Source organism: Chanodichthys erythropterus, chromosome 24 (assembly GCF_024489055.1).
Source record: "Chanodichthys erythropterus isolate Z2021 chromosome 24, ASM2448905v1, whole genome shotgun sequence".
Classification (NCBI taxonomy): Eukaryota; Metazoa; Chordata; class Actinopteri; order Cypriniformes; family Xenocyprididae; genus Chanodichthys; species Chanodichthys erythropterus.
The window spans coordinates 3,014,350-3,033,928 of record NC_090244.1 but is presented as its reverse complement, the minus strand read 5'-3'; the positions used below and the strand labels follow the sequence as shown (position 1 = coordinate 3,033,928).

Genomic DNA, 19,579 nt, shown 5'->3' with positions numbered 1-19,579 from the left:
TAATGTAGGAAAGAAATAATCAAGCTACAAGCAACAAAGAATGTCATTATTAGCTTGCTCTCAATTAGTTTAGTCAATGCATCACAATAAGGTGTATTTTCAGGAGATCTGCAAGATAAAAATGAACATTTTAAAGCAGTAAAAATGATCAATAGCTAATCTAATGACCTGTGTTTTTGAGTTAGAGTGAGGCCATCCATTAAATTAGGCCAAAGTGTTCAGACCTATAAATGGCTAAATACATTTCAGCAGGTTTCTGCAGAAGAAAGGCAGTAATTTGCCTTCCCTACAGAGACTAAGTGAGCCGATTTCAGCGGGAGGCAGCTAGCATGTGGCCTGGAGAACTGGAAAATTTTCTCCATGGTTACATACCCCTAAACCTACCAATCAGGGATCAATTACCATGTCAGCCCATTGCATTTACTTTTGAAAGACCAGCTCAAAAGACATGGCTCGATCCAGAAAATCAGTACTAAATCAGCAAAATAAAGAATGGTTACATTTCTTAAAAAATGCAGCTGTTTCAATCCTCTGAACCACTGACATGAAAGTTCTTTCATCATGTCTTTACAACCCTGTCTGACTTTCACTATGCAGCACAAAATATGTTTTGACACAATGCAAGTGAAAGTAGTCCAATCCATTTTTGGACCCCATTGATTTTTATTAAATGGAAAAAAAAAAAAAAAAAAAAAAAAACACTCTTCAAAATATGACATGAGTGTGAGTAAATGACATGTTTGGGTCTCTTTAAGTGGATTTTCATAGACAGGAGGGTCAAAGAGTGCAATTCCTAGCTTAGAAATGATACACAGCAGCTACAAGACATTCATTAGTAGGTGGAGGACAAATCAGGTGGTGTACACAGCCCAAAAGGTACAACATGATCAAATTAAACCAATTAATCACCGTTTTAGAGACAACCAAGGTTCTCTTCCATTATTCATAGCCTCCTGCTAAACCCAATGGGAAAACCACAGCACTTATGGAAGGGGGTGAACAGGAGTGATTTCTATTCGACACAGAACATATGCCAAGTTTGTAAGGACAAATGATCAAATAATCAGGATAACGAAGAAGAACAAAAAGGAGGAACATCTTGAGAGGACCATAAGTCTGGATGCTTACCAGAGAAAGCTTTGATTGACAAAACTCCAGAAGATCAACTTAAAAGATGTGAAAAGAGCAACGTCAGATTGAAATCAAGCATGAATGCGGTAAATTGGATTTTGGATGATTTGGACTCTAGCATGTACAACAAGAGCTGGTTTAGTGAAGTCTTGTTCAGGTTCTCGCAGCTCTAAGACCTTCAATCCATACAAAAGCCATGTATCTAGAACCTCACAGCAAGGGTCACACACTGGGCTCCTCTCAGCAAGGTCTCTCCTGACCTCATTAAAATGATTCCTTCACCACAACCACCCTCAATCTAAACATTCCTTACAAGCAGGATCCAAAAAAGCCAAGAGAGGTGTTGGAGGAGCAATAACAACCAGCAAGAGTTCTCTATTCACCGAGACCACGGAAGGAGAAATCAAGGGTGACCCCTGTCTTTCAGGGCTTTGACCTTTCCCAGTAAGAGGCTGAGAGTGAGGGTCCGCCTAGTGAAAAGCTATATTGAGAAGGACAAATATGTCTTCCTACTGCAAACAGCAACACTCCTGCTGGAATTTTCCATCCTTTCCACACACGGATCTCAGTGGCTCCACACAACCAAACCACAGGGTTTCAACACGCGTTCCAGACTTAAAAGTATTTGCAAAATTAACTTTTACAACTCTAGAACAAACTAGATTTTTTTCTAGAGATTACATTTTTGTGCTTGCAATGAAGCAAGAGTGTTCAGTTGGCTTTGAATCAGTATAAACAGTTTAAAGACATTGTACCCTAATCAGTTTAAGAATGATTTAAGTGAAAGTTATATTCATCTCCAAACAAAATATTTGATTTTAAATAGCACATTTAAAACATATTTTCTAGAAAGACAGTTTGTCCCAGGGTTGGACAAAATGAATGAAGAATTGGCTCACTTTAGATAATGAACTGGAATTTAAATTGATCTGGCTACATCCCACAGGAAGTCCAACTACGACAGACAGAAACCTATCGCAGGTAATGCATTCTGGGAAATGAAGTGTTCCTCCACCATAATCCACAAAAGTTAGTTTATAAAATATGATGAAATATATAAACTAAATTTCCATATGCCGCACTTTAAATATATCTATCTGTCCATAGGGCCTTCAAAATTCAAAGAGTTTAAGACATTTTAAAAATGTAAAGGCTTTGTGAAGCTAACATCAAAATGCTTCTTAAACTTTGCAGTTTACTGTGAAATAAAACTGATGGTTTAACTTTAAAAAGTTAGTTACCTGGTTGCCTTAAAATTTGGAGTTCATTGTAATTAAAAATTTGAGTTAATACAATGAAGGTGATTGGTTTATTCAACAGGTACTCAGAATATTATGTTATCTGAACTACATGAATTATCTAAGTTGATTTGACAAGAGAAAAATGTTGCAATAACAAATCATGAAAATAGTTTGTTTTTTTGTTTTGTTTTTTTTTACAGTGTAGTTTCATTTATTAATTTATTTTCTTTATATCTACTTCCTTACACTGTGTCCTAACTAGACGCGATGCGATAAGATTCCAGCGATGAGCAATTTGACTGTCCACAACGAGAAGTGATAAAATCAATCAAAAACCCCAGCCAATCAGAAGAGAGGCTCTGTCGGCAAGAGCACAGCAGACACAATGAAATGGGCAAGTACATAGTAAAATTCATAAATATTATAACATTATTTGAAGTACATACGGAGTGACTGAACCAAAATTTGTCATAGAATACGCTTTCTTGTTTGCATCGAGTTGACATTATTGTGCCCATTTATTTATTTTCAAGATCTGAGGTGAATTAGCCAGTGAATGATACTCAAACTCACATTAGATGCTTTAAACAATACATAAAGCACATGAACAGTACCTGATATTATCATTGCCATACTTTGTGTTGGTGATCGCGGCTGGAACATCGCAGAAAAATAGAAAGCATTTCTAAAATAGAATCGTCGCTTTTCGGCTGGTTAGGACAAAAACTTGGAAAAGATACCTTTTATCGCATATCACTTCTGGATAGGACACGGTGTTACATTCAAATACAAACTGCAGTTCGGCATCCTGTCAGCTACCTCAATTAAAATTCATAAATTAAATAGGAATTTAAAAGATATTCTCAAAAGATACTGAATGCTGCACAACCCTGGTCTGTATGATGTATAAATTCAAGTTGTTTTAAATGCAAAAATCTGTGGAAAAGACAAAGTTTATAGCACACATATGACATAAAACTGTTTGAACTTAGTTTGTACTGTAATATATGCTAAGTGGTTCAAGCTGTTTTAATGTCAGAAATCTGTGGAATTTCAATGACCACATTGCAGAATTGTATTCTAGAATTTTGTCAAGCAGATAGTTGAACTCTCAAATGACTCAGATCCACACAGGGTCCAATCATATCATTCTATCCCCAGTAAAATGAAACAACCAATGACTTGTCTTTCCATCCAACACACTTCACATCTACGTCTACAAGAACACAACATATCAGTCAGCCATAGGCGATCTAGAAGGTGAAATCTCTACAAATTGATAAGGAGCCAAGGGGAGAACCAAACACTCCATTGCCCACTGCCAGTCACACTTAGACAAGAGCACACAGATAAGACACAGGATGAATGTGTTTGTCTCCCCTTCTCAACCAGCTGCAGGCGCCGAGAAAATGGCTACGCGCATCATGCTCGCGAAGCGCCAGACCGCGAGAGTATGAGAGTGAGTGAGTGCAGAGATTCACAAATTTACCCTCGAGCCTTGTGAATGAGATTGTGCTGTTGATATCCCACCAGCAATGGCAACGGGAGGGGTCAACTGGATGCGCTAAAATGCCATTCAATCATTCAGCCTGACATTGATGAGTATTAAGCTTGCTTTCAAGACCAGAGAGCCCCTCCACCTCCCCCAAACCACACACACACACAGCTAATGAGAGAAGGGGATAGCTACAGATGTCTCCATTTGTGCCATTTACCTGCTGTGCCAAAAGCAATTATGCCAAGACAGCATGACAATTGTGACCAGCCCCTGCCATTCTCAAAGTGGCATAAGAGATGGCAAGTGGTTTTCATCTTTCATCACTTCTATGATGCATTAGTGTTGGAACTTTAATCAGTAAAACACAAGAAAATTAAAAAGTCTGTTTTACTTTCAGAGAACAACCACTTAGGGTGTTTTCACACTTGGTCCTTTTCAGGGGTGGTTTGCGTGATTTTTGGCTCATATGTGAACACTCAAACTCATTTCAGACCCCTTAAACCAAACTGAACCAAGACCATCTCTTATGAGGTGGTCCGAGTACAATTTGCTTCCAGCTAATGGTACAGTTCGCTAAAAATGTCCATTGTGAACACAAATCAGTCCGGGCTCACTTGATTTTTCCATTTACGAATTAAAATTTAGTTTGGCCATCAGATGCCTCTGTACAAATCGGCTGTTCATCAAGGCTGCTGCTTCTTCTAGAGATATCTACAAATTATTTGTTCATAACGTACACAATGTAAGTGAATGGGATCAAATTTGGGTCACCCATCAAACATTAAACTGGACTAGATCCAAAAAGCAACAGTATGAACACATTCCTACTTAAGTGGTCCAAAAAAGGATCCGACTCCTCTTTCAGGGACAGTGTGAATGTAAAAAGAGAACTGGGTCCTTTTTCATTTGATTCACTTCTTGATCCTCTTAAAGGAGTCTGAGTTTCTTTTAAAGGAGGACTCAAGTGTGAAAACACCCTTACTGACAATGTTTATGTGCACAGATTTTCATCAATCTGAATCAATTTAATCTTACTGCAAATTTCACGTATCATCGAAATGTGCCCTAAAGCATCCAATGAAAATTCACATGTGCATCGCATGTCTTTCTGTGCATGCAAAAAGCAGCATTTAGTTATATTCAAAGGAAATTTGTATAGCTAACAAACTTTCTGTAAACACATAGTAATCATAACAGATTCAAAGGTTTGCATGGCAATTATTTAATCCACCACCAAATTATTATCATAATTCAGAAAAAAAAGTGTGGACAAAACAAGCCCATGAGCCATGCTTCTGCTAAACTGTTGCGCGTCAAATCTAAACTCAAACAAAACCATACAACAAGGAAAGATTGATTCTATTTTTCAAAATTTCACAAGGATTTTCCATCAAACCAAAACAGAACTACTTTGAATATCCCTATAAAGCATTGTGTGAATAGTAGTACACTATTTTTGAGAGCGGACTTCTGGCGCAAGATGATAAAAAGTTCAATTTTTAAAAACATGTCTCAAGACCCTTGCATTCTGTTCCACTTCATCTAGCTTTTTTGGAATTCAAGAAATGTGTCCTAAAGCTTTTTGTAATCCAAATTAGCTTGTACCACAAGTGAACAGTCTAATTCAGTTCGACAAGTTTTTTTTCCACTAAGCACCAATAAGAAATCTACGAAACTCTATAAAACATAGTCAGTTTACAAGCAGACTATCTTTGAGAGAGGACTTGCGGCTTGGCTTTAAAATCTGCACGTCTGAAACCTCAGGGAAATGTGTTTCAAATAAACAAAAACTTATTTTCAGAGGGAAGCCATGATTAGTAACTCGAAACTGGCCACATGTACAAAGCACCATTCAAGCCCTATCTAGAGTCCTTTAAAATACTGAAAACACAAAGACTAAACATACGCCATTCAGCTTTATAAAAAGCGATTCTCAGAGCAACCATGATCAGAACAACATGTAATTCTTATTGAAAGGGGGAAAACATATTTCATCTGCTTATATGTTACCATCTACAGAAAATGCAGAATTAATCAAATAAACAAACAAAAAGCAAGAATCTCTCCTGGCAAGCCATTTGGTCATTTGACTGAGGTGTCATTTTACAAATTCACCTCACAGCAATCTCAGTGGCAGCAGCTGAGGGAACTGATCTTCATTTGAGTCAGTCAGAAAATTCCCTTTCATCATTCCCAACAGTAAAGATTCCCAAATGTCTGACTCTGTCATTACCATCATCAATCAATCATTAACCTCTAGGCTTTCATCCACAGCTCTTTTAGGTGAGGTCAAGAGCAACCTCCTCCCTTGTTCTGGAGCAGATGGATGGATGTATGGATGGATGTATGGATGGATGCATGGACGGAAGGTGGTGGCTTTCTACAAGTGCTCTTCTAACCAATCTCTAATGCCTTATGGATCAGTGATGGAAGGCTAATATGACATTAAGTTTACAATACGCATTACATTCAAAGCAACCTGTGGTGATTTAGTCATTAAATAGCAAGTTCATGCATGACCCCTTGCAGAATTTCAACCTTCAAGCTTTCAAAACTCTTAAATATAAAATATAACCAGAGTAACCCGGCTGTGCATGGTAAACATTAGGGTAAAAATCAGTGTTAGAAACGGATTCATATGTTTGGCGAAGGAACAGACTGTCAAACGTTAATTATTGGCGGGGATTTGGCGATGCTGCGCTCGTAACCGCGTCCGCCGCAAGTAATAACGTACGAGAGCTACGGAACTTACCTTTATCCGCACCGCCGAACCGGAGAACGACGAGACTTGTGTAAAACGCGAGCAGCCGTGCCCCCCGCTCCGCCATCACTTTCTGAGGTAAAAAATACACAAAATAATCTCGGAGAAACGCAGAAGTTATCCACTGTGCTTTCTGAGGTAAAGTTTTACCGACTAGAACGGACAAGGTGTTTTATACAAAAACGCTGAACATCGTCTGCGACCGGCAAGATCTCGCGCTCCGCCGGTTGGCAAAAAAACAAACATTTAATTCTCCTACAAAAGTCAAAGGCGATACGGCGAGGGGTCCGGGTGTTTTCTTGAACTTAAAAAGCCGAGGAGGGCATTTAAAGGAGGCATTAAGTCAATCCACAGCCGACCCACAAAGGCAGCGGCTGCAAATGGGTTCCGAAGCGTTTGAGACCAACCGGTGTATTTCTGAACGCGCGGAGAAAGACGCGTTCAACAGATTTAACGGAACCGCAGTGGAGTATCCAACACAAGCACACGGCGTGTGGTGCTGGAGAGGCTTGTAGTGGGCATTGGTCCGTGAAAAAGCAGGCGTGGATTCTCACAGGATTCTGGATTTTCTTTTTTTTTTTTGGCCCGGGAAAGTCAAAAATCACGGCGTGTTGGCACGTAATGCGCATGCGCACATCTGGATCCTAGCGTGTTTAGATGAATACTAACATCGGATTCACATTATTTTTTAAAGCAAGCTGTATTTTAGTAGATTAATGTATATATTTCTTTGAGCCATGCGTTAATGAAAGTTTTATATAGGTACAATTTTATAATTGTAGTTTTTATTTAATAATAATAAAATAAGGTATGTGGATTACACTTTTGTGAATCATATATATATATATTTTTTTTCAATTCATTGAACAGAGAAACATTGCATACAGTTAAAACAATACAGAAATTTCAAATGCTAGGGGGATATAAAACAATTATAGGAATACATTAAAAGTGTGCATGCTTGCAAAATTCTAATAGCTTTTTGTTTTTTCGAGGGCAATATAGATTCATTTTTAAATGCTATAAAACATGTTTACAATTTACATTTATGGATATGAAATTTGGCTATTAAAATAAAAAATTTAATAAAATAAGTGCAAGTCTGTTTATCTTTGGAGTTTACAATAATGGCAAATTTTTTTGTGAATCATACTTTAAGCAAGACCTCTAAAGCCACTGTGTTTTCATAAAAAAATAAATGACTGCAGTTTTATCTATTTGTTGCCTTATTTTAATCTTTAACTTTGAAATATGGTTGTATTCAAATTAAGATGCAGTGAACGTGTGTTGAAGTATTGTCACATACTTGATTTTACTCATAAATCAAAAAACACTATTCAAAACCACGCGGGAACCGTGGTGTATTATAATCGATGTCATGACCAATTGATCAATTGAAAGGAAAACAAAGTGCTTGCAAGTCTTGTAATTTCTGTAAAGGTGAAAAGGAAACTATTTTTCATTTATTTTTCCATTGTATACATACAAAAATATTGATATACAGATATGATGTACCTGTATAAAGTAGCACCCTTTTCATTTTGTTTGTTGTAATTTTGTTCTTGTCCTCTGGCATTGTTATTTCATTCTATTTTAGTTGCTGTATTTTTTTTTTTTTTTTTTAATTCAGTGACATATCTCATTGTATTGCTGTTCATGGCATTAATAAAAAAAAAAAACATAAATAAATAAATAAATAAAAGTGCTTGCAGGAGAATGGTGTATATGATTAGCTACTTCTAGTGCCATCCACTGGTTAACATGCAGAATAGCACCTGAGGGCAAGCTAATGTAATCAACCCTGACCAGTTTTTGACTGGATCTTAGACAGGCAGCAGTAAAAATGTGCAGTAATGTCACCAAATGACACATTTCCACACTTCATATCTGAAGGATTGTTAAATTGACTTCTATATTCATGTACAATTGTGTTCAATACAAAATTAAGTCCTTGGTACACTGCAGAGACGTCATCCAGTACTCACATGTGATTACTGTAGGAGCTCAGGTGCCCTTGGGTCTTGAAATTCAGCATTTAATCCAAGGGCACAGCGCACTTGCTTGTCTTCCCTGTGGGTGAACGGCCCATAAAGAATGTGTACACTCACTAAGAACAAAGGGATACCTGTGTTTGAGTCACACGCTCTGAATATGCTTGAAGTGCAAAAAACATGTCAGTCGTAATGAAGATAAAGTTTCTTTGTAATTTCAAAAGGTACAACGAAGTGACCAATGCTGAGCTGGCCGTGTGTCATTTATCAAACTTCTCTGTGTTTTTGAAGAGGAAACAGAAGCTGTTCTTTCTCATCTTTTGTGGGCCGTATGTGGTGTACATCTCCAACGAACCCTGACGATGGCAATTATTCAGTGCTCTCTAGAAGTACAAGTGCTCACTTCACCGGGAATGAAGCCAGAATACGGCAGGGTGTTTTTTGTTATTAGAATTCGTTTTGCAATTTTGAATAATGACAGTAAAAAGACTGTGTGAAAGTGACCTGAGGTGCAGGATAAACACGTGGAAACACTTTTGCATGGTTGAAGGTTGTTTGCTGGGTTTATTTGAGCAAAAATCAGAATTGAACATATTTGGCTTCCTTCAGTTCATGCATGTGAACTGTAATTGACTTAATTGATTGTCACTACCGAAACAGTCACGACCGAAACATGCTGTCAAGTTCTGTCAAGTTTCGGTTGTGACATAATTTTTTGAGTATTATTTGATTAAAAAAAACTTCAGAACTGTTGATTAGCATCGTTGAGCTAGACTCAAAAGTATCTAAAACTGTCACTACCGAAACAATCACGACCGAAATGTGGTAAAGTTTCGGTTGTGACATCATTGTTTTTTGAGTATTATTTGAAAAAAAATAGTTGTTAATGTACAACTGTTCAGAACTGTGCTAGCTAACGTGCTAATTAGTGTCTTTGAGCTAGACTCATAAAAATGTAAAAATTGTCACTACCGAAACAGTCACGACTGAAATGTAGTAAAGTTTTGGTTGTGACATCATTGTTTTTTGAGTGTTATTTGATAAACTTTAGTTGTTTTTTTCTGTGTACAACTGTTCAGAACTGTGCTAGCTATCATTTGCTAATTAGCATCTTTGAGCTAGACTCAAAAATATCTAAAACTGTCACTACCGAAATAGTCACGACCAAAACATGTGGTAAAGTTTCAGTTGTGACATTATTGTTTTTTGAGTGTTATTCAATCTTTTTTTTTATGTGTACAACTGTTCAGAACTGTGCTAGCTAACCATGTGCTAATTAGCATCTTTGAGCTAGACTCAAAAGTATCTAAAATTGTCACTACCAAAACAGTCACGACCGAAATGTGGTAAAGTTTCAGTTGTGACATAATTGTTTTTTGAGGTTTATTCAATATTTTTATTTTTTTTATGTGTACAACTGTTCAGAATTGTGCTAGCTAACATGTGCTAATTAGCATCTTTGAGCTAGACTCATAAAAATCTAAAATTGTCACTACCGAAACAATCACGACTAAAATGTGGTAAAGTTTCAGTTGTGACATAATTGTTTTTTGATTATTCAATATTTTTTTTTTATGTGTACAACTGTTCAGAATTGTGCTAGCTAACCACGTGCTAATTAGCATCTTTGAGCTACATATCTAAAATTGTCACTACCAAAACAGTCACGACCGAAATGTGGTAAAGTTTCAGTTGTGACATAAATGTTTTCTGAGTGTTATTCAATATATATATATATATATATATATATATATTATGTGTACAACTTTTCAAAATTGTGCTAGCTAACCATGTGCTAATTAGCATCTTTGAGCTAGACTCAAAAGTATCTAAAATTGTCACTACCGAAACAGTCACGACTGAAACATGTGGTGAAGTTTCGGTTGTGATATCATCGTTTTTTGAGTGTTATTCAATAAAATTTTGTTTTTGTTTTTTCTTGTACAACTGTTCAGAACTGTGCTAGCTAACATGTGCTGATTAGCATCTTTGAGCTAGACTCAAAAATATCTAAAACTGTCACTACCGAAACAATCACGACCAAAACATGGTAAAGTTTCGGGTGTGACATCATTGTTTTTTGAGTGTTATTTGATAAAATGTAGTTGTTTTTTGTTCAGAACTGTGCTAGCTAACCATGTGCTAATTAATATCTTTGAGCTAGACTCATAAACATCTAAAATTGTCACTACCGAAACAGTCAAGACTGAAATGTGGTAAAGTTTCGGTTGTGACATCATTGTTTTTTGAGTGTTATTTGATAAAATTTAGTGCTGAGCAGTTTTATTTAACCCAACTATTGTTTAAAAATGACTATATGGCTGGCTTAAAATTATCCCAAAATAGGTTGGAAATTAAAAATCAGACACATAATTACTAGAGGCAACAATAATAATCAAAAAGTGAACATTTATTAATAAGCAATTTAATAAATGTTTATTGTTTAATTATTATTCATTAAACATATTAATAAATGTTCACTTCCAATATACTTTGGGTTCATTTTAAATGAGCAACACAGTAATTTTTAAACAATAGTTGAGTTAAATAAAACTACCCAGCAGGTTGGTCAAACATTTAACCCAACTACTGAGACAAAACAACCCAATCACTTGATTTGTCCATTTTCAACCAAACTTGGGTTGTTTTTAACTCTGCATTTTTAGAGTGTTTGGTTCAATGTATATTCAAATGAATGAATCCTTACCTATATATATATATATATATGTATGTGTGTGTGTGTGTGTGTGTGTGTGTGCGTGCATGTACATTTACAGAGAGTGTGTGCAAACACAGTTAAGGTCAAGGCACTTGGTGCAGACATTGTTTAAATGTATATGTAGGTATGTATGTCTTCTGTTAAAACCCTTAAAATGACACCGAACAGCATTCAATTTGCAGACTAGAAAGAAGAAACAGCTTGCCGCTGCAGTGTATAAAATGAATCAAAAAATCTGACAGATGGAGAAGTGACATTGAGAACGAGTTTATTTGCTGTCAGAGCTGAAAGCAGGATGAGATGTCATTTGACGACAGACTCTGTACAGGATGATGTTCGCATTAAGTGAACCAATGGAAGATGAAGGCAACACTGGATGGAATACTAATGTACTGCTGCATAATATTTCTTAATGTTATAAGCAGTAAGCAATGGTTAATGCTATTATTCTTGTATTTCATTTATACATTTGTGTGAAAATGTCATAACTTTTCACAGGCAATCAAATAAAGTTTGTAGTTTTAAGTCGAGTACATTACATTGCGGGATGCAGTTTTCCATGAATGTTTTGCATATGCATTTTGCATACTTTGCAGTGAATAGAATTTGTAAAAGTATGAGTATTCCATTTGGAACCCTCGTTAGTAGGTCTCCTGCCCTCTCTCTCTCTCCTCTGACAGCAATAAATCCCACTCTGGCCAAACTCCTAGGATTATCGGGGATTACTTCACGGTAAGAAAACATCACCAGATTTAATGTGATCAGGGTAAGACAGGAAAAACCTATTACTTGGAGACAGATCATGCTGTTTGAGTCAAGATCTCTCACACATATGTGTCCAGTTCATAGCACTGATCCAAAGTTCATTGTTTATGTGTGTTTTCTCACTAAGCATTTCTATATTTGACACTCAGCTTCAATCAGTCATTAAATGTGTAATGAGAGGTACAGGATGGAGGGCGTCTGTCTTCTCTGTATTAAGTTAGTGACTAAATTAAATAATGTGAAGGAGCTGATTAAATTTGCAATGTCTGCTGTCTCCTGTCGTTAATTATACAGAGTGTGAATTTGGCACGGTGCAGTCAGCGCTGATGCGGTCGCAGCAGTTCACCCGTCACCGAGACAGCACGCCTCCGCCCTCCGGTCATGTCCCTGGAAAACTCAGCTAAGGGGGCAGAGAAACAGAGGCGGGACACTTTAACTGTCAATCAATTTGACCCAGAGGACGCACAGTCTGCGGAGACAATCACCTCGCTGCATGTAGGACGATTGTCACCCAAACTGATTGGATTGTTTCCCAAATGTTCTCATTCTAAAAAGGTTTAATGTGTGGTAACAAATCTCTGTTGTTCAGCGCAGACACATTTATTCAAAGCAACCTGGTGTTAAAGGGTTCACCCAAAAATAAAAATCATTTACTCACACTTAAGTCATCCTGTCCAAAGCTTTGGGGTCTCTTTATGCTCACCAAGGCTGCATTTATTTGATCAAAAATACAGTAAAAACGCATCAAAGGGTACTGTTGTAGTAGAGTGTTGTTGTCATGCCGTCATTTTACGCCGGACTGCTTCACAAACGAGGGTCAATTCAACACAAAAGATGAACATGACGGCACATGCTAGTGGATGAGTTGAATCAACTCCACAGCAACTACATCAATTTATCCACTAACCATTCAGAAACGTCTAAAAGTTGTAACTTCTTCCTGAGTCTCTCTATCAGTGTCGACTCCGGTTTGAACAATGTAAGGCTGAACACTTTCCTCATTTTGGCTGCGTGAGATTCTCCAGCTTTGTTGTTGTTGAGCTGTTAAAGCTCCGCCCTCTTCTGGAAAGGGGGCGGGAGCAGCAGCTCATTTGCATTTAAAGGGACACACACAAAAATGTTTTTGCTCACACCCAAATTTGGACAAATTTGACAAGCTATAATAAATGATCTGTGGGGGATTTTGAGCTGAAACTTCACAGACACATTCTGGAGACACCAGAGACTATTTTACATCTTTTGAAAAGGGGCATTATAGGTCCCCTTTAAGAGCTTTAGAAGTCTTTGAATATAGCACTCAAGTGGTATGGACTACTTTTATGATACATTTATTTTTTGGTCCTTGACATGCTTTCACTGTGTGGAAACTTCATTAAATTAGTTATGTTAAATTTGCTATATTGTCATGTAAGTCTTGGTGACACCAAAAAGTGTTTCTGGCTGACATGTATCTGTACTTCTATTGGTTTGCAGGTAATCCACTGAGATAGTTAAACTCTTTCAAGCTGGTTTGAGGGCTGTACCGCAGGAACAATTTCAAAGACAGGAAGTTGTTGTATTGAGGTCAAACCAACTTAAAAGACAGTAACATCCCACTCTCTCAAGCCACAGAGGACGCAGCGGGGACGAACCACAGAATGGTAAGAAAAAACAGGCCTAAATCTTCACACAAAAAACAGCAACTTCAGAGGGGGACAAGCACAGAAAGCCCACAATCCTCCACAACCAGGGATGCAGTCCTGCTTTCATATAAAAAAGGCTCGCTCACTACTCTCCTATCAGCCACAACAAGACGCTGTGAAGTCGGGGATGAGCTGGGTTCACGCTGCGCTCCTGCACTTCTCCGAGCGCTCTGAACTCCCCCTTACAGGGCTGAAGGATTGTTCACGCTTCTCTTTTTGGAAATGCTGACATTCAGTCGTAAAGTAGGCCACTCGTTTTTGGCATAGTAGCACGCTTATGAAATACATTTAAAGTCAACATGGACACAGAATGGCTCTATTTACTCAGTTAATTCACATTTCTGATCTCATTGTACACGATTTATTGAAGCTGCTATTGCAAATGAAAAAAGCTGGTCTTCGTAATCTTTCTTCAAAGCGATTTTTTTATTTTTGACAGCTGCCACAGGCCATGCAGTTGATTACCTTGCTGAAAAAATCCAGCATTGCTGGTCACCAGTATTCCTGACGAGCCTACTGCGTTTTGAATTATGAGTGGCACTTCCGGTTTGGGGAACTTCCATTCAAAAAGACCGAAACGAATAATTTTCAGACCATAAGGTTGCCTTAATTCAATATTAATATTATAAAGCGACGAAAATATTTTTGATACGCCAAAAAAACAAAATTACGACTCATATAGTGATGGTCGATTTCAAAACACTGCTTCAGGAAGCTTTGGAGCGTTATGAATCTGCTGTTCGGAGCGCCAAAGTCACAGTTTGGTGGTTTGACACGCAATCCGAATCATGATTCAACACAAAAGATTCATAACGCTCTGAATCTTCCTGAATCAGTGTTTTGAAATCGGCCATCACTATATAAGTCGTTATTTAGTTTTTTTGGCGCACCAAAAATATTCTCGTCGCTTTATAATATTAATATTGAACCACTGTACTCACATGAACTGATTTAAATATGTTTTTAGTACAGTAATGGATCTTGAGAGAGGAAATGCCATTGCTGTCTATGCAGGCCTCACTGAGTCATCGGATTTCAACAAAAATATCTTAATTTGTGTTCCGAAGATTGCTGCATTCACACCAGACGCGACTTGCGCGAATAAATCACGCTATTCGCGCGTAGTTGGACGCTTGAACATTTTGAGTTTACTAGCTTCATTCGCGCGTGACATTCGCGCCATTCGCGCGTGAAAATCCCTTCACAACAGACGCAAATTCGCGTCATGAGAGGGGCTCTCCCGCTCCTTTATGTGTCCCAGACTCTCCCACTGCTTTCTTCACACTTCCTCTGAATAAATACAACTTGTCAGTGGGGAAATAATTGTAAATTACAGTGAATAAGCTCAATTGGTCGTCTTTAGTTGGCTTGTAGTCTTATATATATATATATATATATATATATATATATATATATATATATATATATATCAGGGGCGTTTTCTCCGAGTAAGCAAGGGAGGCAGTGCCTCCTCAAAAAAATAGGATGAGAAAATAATCCATATTACATATAAAACAACACAAATATTATGACATAATTATGTCATTATGACATTAAAAAGAGCGCAAGTCACGCGTATTTCTTAAGGAACACTGCCCAACAGCGACACCCGCAGGTAAAGTTACACAGAGGAGTCATGCCTCCCTTTCCTCTCATAGGAATCTATAGAAAATCATCAGAACCCCGGCGTGCGGTGGGTTTTGTGGGGGGTAATTGAGAATGAATGGGGGAAAGTCACGTGAGAGGAGGCAATGTCTCCATCGCGCTATGATTGGATGTAATTTGTTATGATTGGATATGATTGGTTTGTGCGATAAATCCCGCCTCTCGTTGACGTTCGCGTTCCGCGCGTAGGTTTGACTGAACAAATAATGGCGTCAATCGGAAGACTAATTGAAAAGTAAGTAAACAGATCACCCAGTTAGATATATCACTGCTTTATGTTACGTCAAAATCAAACTTGAAATGGACTGAAAGCATGATTACTGCGGGTTTTTTTAGTGCAATCAGCTTGGTGAAATTAAAAATGCAATTCGTGTCTGTGACAGACGGTGTTAATGGAGCATGACTGATGATCCAAAATATTCTAGGTTGACAATTAAAAAGAAAAACCGCAATAAACAAATAAAATATATTGTTTAAATTATTATTGCCTTTAGTTATTATTTTGGAATGAATGTAGAAATGCTTAAAACACTTGATGCTTGATGAGATTGACTTGGTTTTGATAAATAAAACATTGCATTGTTAATGTAAAATTACAAAATAGAGTTATATTTGGTTTCTTTTTTTTTTTTTTGATGTACAGTACTGTAAAGTAATGTTCATTTAACAAGGAAGATTTTTCAACTTTAAGAGTAATGCACATGAATTTACAATGATTCATAAAAAAAAAAAAAAAAAAAAAAATGTGCCTCCTCATTTCAGAGCACCACTGCACGCCACTAATATATTATATATATATATATATATATATATATATATATATATATATATATATATATATATATATATATAGCTCTAATTGAGTAAAGCACGTTTTTTTACAACTTATCAGATTGTCCGACCTCCTCACTCACTTTCTTTCAAACACGATCCTTTTTTATTTCTGCATCTATAAATGTATGTAGATGTACAGCGACGATGATTTTGTCCTCCATTGTTGTTTCGAAATTCTGCCTCAGCTCGCTACTTCACTACTAGAGCAAGCTCCTGATTGGTTAACGTGGCACGGAAATTCGCCAAAGTTCAGATTTTTCAACTTGCGCGATTCACGCCGCGGCAATCGCGCCACAAAATGTCAATGCGCGTCTTTGCATTGACTTATTAACATGTAAATCACTCGCGCTGACCGCTTCATTCGCGCCTGGTGTGAACGCACCATTACCGGTGTGGAACAGCATGATGAGAGTGAGTAATTAATGACAGAATTTTAATTTTTGGGTGAACTAACTTTTTAATAAAGGCAGCGTATGTTACATAATACAATGATATTTAACCCGTCCGTTATTGCTGTGGAAAGAAACGTGCTTTTGGGGTAATTCATGGTCTGTTGAAAGTACCTTGTTGATGCTTTTACACTTTTAAATGTCCTTTCAATGTTTGATGGTTGAAGGGTGAGTAGAATAATGTAATATTGCGTTCATAGAGCGAGCCTTTCACTGATTGTTACACAGTAATGGAAGTTACACCCATAATTCGCGCAAAGTGCCATGCAACGTAAGAAAGAGTTGGATAAGATATGTTTTGCATGCTGGTTCCCAGTGTTGTGCTGTTGGACCGGCTACACCAGCTCAGTTTTGCTTGTGAACAGCAGCACTATACCAGCATTTTATAGCATACCAAAGTATACCAACATGGGATTCTTGCTGGTTTATGCTAGATTTTTCATTACGGTTAATAATAGCCAAATAGAGTGCTGCAGGGATGATGTATTTTTGTTGGCCAAAACCCAGAAACGAGTTGCATTTTAGCACTTCAGATTCCATTGTCCTTAAGTCAGTGGGTTTTTAAATGGGTTTTTGGTTAAATGCTTGAAATAAGGTCTGTGGTGAACGCGAGCTCAAGATATTTTTGCATTTTCTATGACATAAAATACATCAGTAATACCCCCTGGTGATTTTTTAAAAGCTTTTAGTTGTCTTGAAAAAGGCAAAATTGCTAACAAGTGTCTTGGGACTATAGAGGTTGTACTCTGTCTACACACTAGATGCTTTTACAGCCTCATTGTGTTTATAATCAAGCTCTGGCAAACTATTCTAATTCAAACTTTCAGGAAAAATGTTTTTTAAATAGAGACTGAAAGAGTTTCAGAAGCTTAAAGACTGTGGTGTAGTTCGTTTATAGCCTATGTTTAGCTTCTTTTACTTCTGCTGATTGTTTTTAGTCTTCAAACTTCATAAAGGTTGTGCTCATTTTTGAAGATTATCATGATGAACAAAACATGCAAGAATCATAAACCTTTGTTGGTCACAGAGCTTATTTTCTGCAGTCATCCAAAAGCCAATGAAAAATCCTATTGGGTTCTTGTCGAGGGAGCCAGAGGGATGCTAACTTACGGGTTGCCCTACAAACATACATCATGACTGCAGCGCTCTACAGCTTATAGCTGTTAGTAATGCAGCCTTTCTAAAATCTTGCCAATACTTTTCAATGATTCGAATGCCTCCGACCTGAATCACTTAAAAGCATTGTAAAAAATCTCGTAATTATGATTTATGAAGTCAGTAAGTAGGAACTTCCTAGGAGGGCTTGAAGGCAGCATATGATCAAGAATTATAGATTTCTGCAAGTTTTTGGGGGGGTTTAAAATCTTAATGGGAGGGAAAAATGAGAGAGGAAAAAAAAAACAAATAAAGGGGAAGGGAAGGATGCTGGGAGAACAGACCGTGTAATTTAGCAGCATGTATATTTCAGCGTTTGTGTTTGTGTGAGTGCATGTCTCTGCCCTTAAGACGCAGCGGGGGGCAGAAAGCTGATGAGGGTTGTTTGTGAAACGACGGGCATTTAAAATGCCAGCACACTTACTAGACACGAGCAGACTGGCATTAAAGACCACTGTGGCGCTTTGGCGCGCTCTTAAGAAGATTCCTTTTAATTGGCCTTCAGAGATGCCCGGATTACCCGCAAATTCTGTTTGTGCGACTGTGTTCGGCACTGATAAACAGAGTTAAAAGAGGTTTAACTCGGACAAAACTATACACTTGAAATCGGATTTGGCTCTGTTTTCAATGGGCGTGTTACAAATGAATATGCTAATTTTGAAAATAAACACATTTTAATGTGGTGTTGATATGATAATTAACCTGTGCCGAACTTGGTAAACCTGTCAATTTGTGGGACACAGAGCTCACGGCGCACACTAATTGGACACTAAACATCATAATTGCCTCTTTAGCTGTCGACAAAATAGCTGCAAATTAGCGAGTTCAAATTCACATGTGCTAGACTGTTGCACTGCATCAAATGACTTCAGCAGCCCTGACACAGAACATTTTTTAAGAAATCGTTCTAAATAGCCCCAGATTAAAGTTCTTTGGTTTGTAGCAGAACTCTTTCTGGTGCTAAATAGAGCCCTGCTTTATGAGACGCCATATAAAAAGAGCCTGCATTAGAGTTTCTGGTAACACTTTACAATAAGGTATAAGTCCATGGTTTTTCCGCAGAATTGGGATACTTTTACACTGTTGCTATAGGTTGTTTTTCATGTCCACAGGTTGAAGCGACCGCAAATAACATGATATTTAGCCCCAGGAATAGCAATTTTACCTGGGGAACCCCACGAAAAACGCAGATTTTACCCCCGGAATGTGATTTTTACCCTCCATCTTGCCTATTGGGCTAGTTCTAGGCTAGTTTTGAGTAACAGTTGGGCTGGATTTGTTGTGAAAACCTGGCAACCCTGCAATAAGGTCCCATTTGTTAGCATTATTAAATGCATTGGCTAACATGCACTAACAGTCAATGAACAATATATATATTTCAAAGCCTTCATTAATCTTTGTTAATGTTAGTTAGTAAAAATGTAATTGTATCATGTATTTTATGCATTATGCACTGCTGCAAATTCTACAATCACTTTCCTCTTGTAGAATGTGAATATTTTAAACAGTTTTATTCCAAAAATTAAAATAACATATTCTTACTTTCAACAGATGTGGTCTGATTTTCAATAGTTGAGCAGGAACACTCACCTTGTAAAATCTGATATTAATAACAGCACACCGGAGCAGAATAACAAGGGGTGAGTAAAAAATGTAAATTTTCTTTTGTGATTGAACTTTTCTGTTCC

At 37.4% G+C, this 19,579-nt stretch overlaps 1 protein-coding gene across 1 annotated transcript in view; it reads right to left on the bottom strand.

Moving 5' to 3' along the window:
- Window positions 1–6,698, bottom strand: part of neo1b (neogenin 1b) — a 157,419-nt gene extending 150,721 nt beyond the window's left edge. Inside the window, exon 1 of the mRNA XM_067378882.1 lies at window positions 6,623–6,698. Coding sequence (XP_067234983.1) covers window positions 6,623–6,698 — 76 coding nt within the window. The remainder of the gene's footprint in view (window positions 1–6,622) is intronic.
- Window positions 6,699–19,579: the final 12,881 nt, after the last annotated feature.